The 5,639-nt window shown below is 46.7% G+C and overlaps 1 protein-coding gene across 1 annotated transcript; it reads right to left on the bottom strand.

Annotated features, from left to right (window-relative positions):
* Positions 1-1,142: 1,142 nt before the first annotated feature.
* Positions 1,143-2,914, bottom strand: LOC136470382 (putative plant UBX domain-containing protein 14). Its single transcript, XM_066468248.1, has one exon. The coding sequence runs from the start codon at positions 2,912-2,914 to the stop codon at positions 1,280-1,282; it is 1,635 nt and encodes a 544-aa protein (XP_066324345.1). The 3' UTR covers positions 1,143-1,279.
* Positions 2,915-5,639: the final 2,725 nt, after the last annotated feature.

Raw genomic sequence — 5,639 nt, 5'->3', positions numbered from 1 at the left:
CAATGAAAGAAATGGATATCGGAGATTTTTTCTGTCAATATAAAATATTATTTTAGCTGCATCACGGAAAGGTCTATAAAGTAGAGTTTGTGAGCCTACGACGCCGCGCACTCCGTGACTGTGTTAAATTTATAAACTTTGCTTTTGAATTAAATGTCACTTTAACGTTGGTATTTAATTTTTACAGTATTGTTATCTTATCGTGCGATCCGTGTGTTTTTAGTATAAATTGTTAGTTATCCCATAGCAACGCACGGGCACGCTACCTCGTATAAATATAAAGAATGAAAAAGACGACGAGAAAGATTGACATTAGCCCAACTCCTTTTGATTCTTTACAAACACATCTGAAAGTTAACATGTGGACTGTGGGCCGTGGGCATCAAATCAAAACAACAAAAAGAATATGGATTCGACCATAAGTAGCATGTGTCTTTCTTTTTTTTAAAAAAGAAAGGTACTGCAGAGTTACAGGATTGTCAATCTTATCAGCACCATCAATTTTTAGCAATTGTAGAACTCAACCAAGACACCCATTAAAGTGTTATATCCCTAGCTCGTAACCCAATTAAGAGTAAGTTCTCGCAAGCCTAGCTCCCTAGCCATTATTAAATTGCGTGAAGGGCTCCGAAATAAGGACCACTATTTGAAAAAAGAGTAAAATGATTATTGTTTTCTTTCATGCATGATTATTGTTTTCTTCCATGCATGATTATTGTTTTCTTCTATGCATGATTATTGTTTCCTTCCATGCATGATTATTGTTTCCGTCCATGCAAGATTGTTTCCTTCCATATATGATTATTGTTTGCTTTCATGCATGTGACCTCATGTGATCGATTTGTTTCTTTCAAAGTAGACGGGGATTATAGGGATGACATTTTCTTTTTCTATCGCGCGGGGTATCGCACGGCCGGAAGGGAGAAGTAACCCCTAAAAAAAGTCGTACCAAAAAATTATAAAACTTTTATTAAATTTAGTTGCAGGAGAGGAGATGTATCGGGGTATCACGCGTTGTGTGCGACGCCGTGCTCAAAAAACAGCTAGTAATGAAATGCGCACGGCGATAACGAGGTCATGCTCGACTCAGCAGACAGAGCGGACCTTCCTTTAAAAAAGAAAGGACACAGGTGAATACGAACTTAGCAAGCAAATATAGCATCAATAGTAAATCGAAAACACGTCAACTACTCGACTAATTGTAACAAATGTATCACAAGTTCTTACCGAGGAAAACGTCGACTACTCGACTAATGTTATTGCGGTTCTCAAGACCCAGCTAGACATCGAAAACAACTGACACGGCTGCGAAGTTGAGGCCCAGATCCTCAAACGTAGCACCAGCATCGTCGTCCTGTATCGCCACCAAGGCGCGGCCAGCGAATCTCATGATCCGGATCGCCTTCTTCTCCTCCGCATGCTGCCCTCCACCGTGAAGGGCCGATCTGCAGAACGCGAAGAGCGACGCGACCCTCCTCTTGCAGCCGAACTCCTTGGCGACCATGGTGCCGTCGGGGAACCGAATCCTCAGCTTGTACATCTCCTCGTCTTCCATGGGCTCGTCGTCGGCGGCATCGACCATCTCGGCGGGCAACTCAGTAGTATTATTAGGCACCGGTACTGGTTCTTGTTCGCTGCAGGCACCGCCGGCAGCTGCAGAGTTGTTAGGAATTTCCTGTTCTTGCTCGCCAACTTCATCGTCAGCAGGTGCAGCAGGGCTCTCGGACACTGCTGGCGGCTCTTGTTCGACGGCTCCTGCGGCAGATCCCCATGCCAACTCTTGCTCGCCGCCTGCATCCACAGCCACAGGTGCAGGGAACACCGGCCTTTTCTCGACGAACTTGGGCACGGATATCGCGCTCGGTTTCGATTTCATGTACTCATCAACAAACTTCATGAACTCGTCAGGCATCATGGCGCCGCTCCGCTTAGCTAGCAACTGCCCCGTGATCGGGTCGAGGACAAGCACGGCCGGCAGCTGATCCTTCTCGAGCTTGTAGAAGCTAGCCAGTTTCGCGCACTCGTCCAAGTGTGCGTCGCTGTTCAACGTCTGAAGCAAGAAGAACACAAAGCTGTCCTCGACCACCTTCTTGACCAGCTCGTCCGCCCACAGGTCCCGGTTCTGCATCTTCGACGGGAAATCGCCGGCGCCTGTGGATGTCTGCAGGTTGACCAGCAGGAACCGGTCTCCCCTGGCCGCGTTCACCTTGGCGTCGTGGAAGGATCCGCGGTACATCAGCTCGTACGGATGCCGGAACAGCTCTAGCAGCGACTCCTTTGGTTGCGGCTGCACCTCCGGCCGATCCCCGTCTGTTTCCTCCGCTAGAGAGGCATAGTAGGCATCATCATCATCCTCCTCCTCACTGTAGCTCATATTGCTGTAGTCTTCATCGTTGTATTCCTCCCCGTTGCTGCTATGCATGCTACCGCCGTCGTCTTCCTTCGTGCTGATGTTGTCGTCCTGTTCAGCATCGTCGTCGTGGGCCTGCTGCTGGTTGCCGTCGTCGACGTTTTCCACTCCGGGTTCTCCCCACCCGGTGGGGACTATTTCACTTAGTGAAAGAGATGGCACCTCCATGACGAAGGGGGCGTCGACGGCGGTGCTGCGGTCGCCATAGTACTGAGGAGCGCGCACGTCGTCTTCATAGTCGCCGTCGATTGCATCGCCGTGGTCTTTGTCCTCTTTCGTCGGCACGTGCTCCTCAGGCAAGATTATTGGATCAGCAGAAGAACCTGACGGCGGCTCGGTGGCGTTCTCCTCAGGCAAGATTGGATCGGCGGACGAACCTGGCGGCGGTTCGGTGCTGCCACTGGCGTTACTGAAGTAGAGATTGATGGCCTCATCCAGATTCCAATGGCACGAGCCAAGGTGCTGCACGGCGTCCGCCTGGGACTCGCAAGACGTGACCTCCATGAACGTAGACACCATCTGTTTATCCATCTTGATCGATGGGCTTGGCCGGCGGCGGCGGCGCTCGTCTCCTCTTATAAACTTATTATTAGGGCTCTCAGCGGGGAGCGAAGTCACACAGGGGCTTCTCCTTTTATTGGGCCAAGTCTCAGCTCGCACGGTTTCGTCGATATGTAACGTGATCGGATTCCCCTAAAAAAAAATGTAACGTGATCGGATAGGGATATATAGCGGACGGTAGCCTATACCCAACTACCCAAGCGTGTTTCGACACGGTTATAACAGGGAAACGGATACTGGCACTGTATACAGTTCCAAACGCACTCCGATTCGCAACCATTGTGCTCTAGCACGACGGCGCAACCTCGCTCCCACGCTCTCCCTTTACCGCTCACAGGCTCTCCTATTCTTGTCCATCTACAGCGGGCTTGGACAGGAGGGGTGGGGGTGGGGTGGTGGGGTGGGGGGGGGGGGGGGGGAACACTACTATAGAAACGTTTTTTTAGGGGCGGTTTGTAACCCTTTATATGGGGGGAACACTACTATAGAAACGTTTTTTTAGGGGCGGTTTGTAACCCTTTGTAGGGGCGGCTTGGCCAGCCGCCTCTACCAAACTGTCTCTAAAAATTATGTATTTGTAGGGGGCGGTTCTCAGACCGCACCTACAAATCGATTTGTAGGGGACGACTGTAGTACCAGCCGCCCTTATAATACCTGTTTGTAGGGGCGGTTCATTTTAGAACCGCCCCTACAGTATATTTTCCCGCAAAAAAATCAAATTTACAATTTAAATTTGACCAGAACACTGTTTGTTTCCGTGTATTCCATCCAGCGTTCGCGTTGACAAGCGCCACGTGACCAACATTCCGAACTGCGTTCGCGTTGCAGAACGCCCCGTGACCAGCGTTCCGAACCCCTTAGACTACAAGCACAAGATTATTATATAAACTACAATTATAAGTCCATTTCACAAGAATATATACAATCCATCATTAAATAGACATAATTCACAAGGTAAAACCAATGTCAAATTCCATACACATTGTTATCAACGTCGTAGAGCTAGCCTTTCACTCTCACGAAGGTGTTGGTACTGAGGATTATTACCTAAGTCAGACTCTCGGTCATGGTAGGTGCCTTTGACGTGTACAATCTGGTCCAATATGAAGTTGCAAAGGTCGCCGACGAGCTCTAAGAGTTGGTCATCCTTATATGGGTCTCTTTTCATTTCTCTCTCTTCTTTCCACTACAAGAGAACAAATTTCGGTTTAGTATTTCATACCATGTACGAAGTTTTTATAATACGGATGAAGAGGTTTAAACTTACTCTTAAGGGGTGTCTCCTGTAGACACCGGTGTTACTCATCATAGAACATATATAGTATCCACAATGTACACTCCCAGGCTTTTGCTTGGGGCACTATGTGTTTTGCATATGAAAATGTTAAGTAATGCTTTTGACAGCCATGTAATGGAGTACTAAAGAAGTAAGTTACACTTACCGCACATAGTGTTTTTATACCCAGCTTTTCCTTCCTTGCTGGATTATGCCTTCCGTGATGGTTAGTGACATAGAACCTAAATGCCATGTTCGAATTATTTTAGCAAATACAACTTGTTAGTATCCAAAAGTGAACGTTACAAGTATGTATACAAACATATAAGGTAATGAGGATTGTCGATATATATACGTCTTAAGAATCAATATGAAGTCTTTGTATGTCACTGGATCCCTATCTATTAAATCAAAGACCCATGTCATGCTCCTCCCGACATCGATAGCTATACAAATCAAGTGGTTGCTGCATGGATTTAATCATAGAACTAGATAAGCCCTTTTACATCGAATAAAATGTATCGAACAAAGCTTTAAGTATAGAGTTGAACTTACTCGAAGTTGTATAGTAGCCATATAGTAGAGTGTTGTTGGAGAATTTTGAAAGCTAGGGCAATGTATGCCGCAACCTTAAGGGACTCTTCCCTTAGTTTCGTCGTACGGATGTGCTCTTTCTTCCGAAGAGTCTTTGCAGTAGCTAGCTCTTTGGCATCCAGTTTCCAGTGTTTAGGGCAATTAAAATTTGTTTGGGCTGTAGCTTGAGGGTCTATATACCCGGCTTTCACACTTAGCATTTGTTTGACAATGTGCACTTGCATTCTATAAATCACGGCATGAGTTAGTTACAACAAAATTTAAAGATTACATTCATATCATATCGGGAGGACAAGGACTTACAGGCACCACGTGCGAATTAGATTCATCTCCATTTCTCCCAGGTGAAAGCATGTCTGCATGTCATTGAAGTCAAAGACAATTTTCCCGGCTAGGCTTCCAAATGTGCTGGTGGGGAAGCATGCTTGTATGAGGTCTATGCTCGTTGGGAGAACACGCAAGTACCAATCATGGAACCTTCTCATTTCAAGTGGTAGGCGTTGGATGTTCCGGTTTGGTAGAAAGGGCTTGCCTCTTTCATATGTTTTCGGGCAATCCTTTGACCATTTGATGGCATCAATATTTGGATACTGCTTTGCACTTTGGTGGAGTTTGCTAGTGACGGCCTCCTAAGAACCCTGTGATGGAACTTTTTTAACTTGGTTCTCAGGCTTGAACTGGTCATGGGAATACCACTTGGACACCGATGAGACTTCTTTCATCGAAACAAAAACTGGCCTTATGGTGATTGGATGCTTCTTTCAAAGTTCCCATTCAGGCACGTCCTCATCTTCTTGT

This window comes from Miscanthus floridulus, chromosome 8, assembly GCF_019320115.1.
Source record: "Miscanthus floridulus cultivar M001 chromosome 8, ASM1932011v1, whole genome shotgun sequence".
Classification (NCBI taxonomy): domain Eukaryota; kingdom Viridiplantae; phylum Streptophyta; class Magnoliopsida; order Poales; family Poaceae; genus Miscanthus; species Miscanthus floridulus.
Note: the sequence above shows the minus strand (reverse complement) of the source record. Positions and strands in the feature narration are given on the sequence as shown.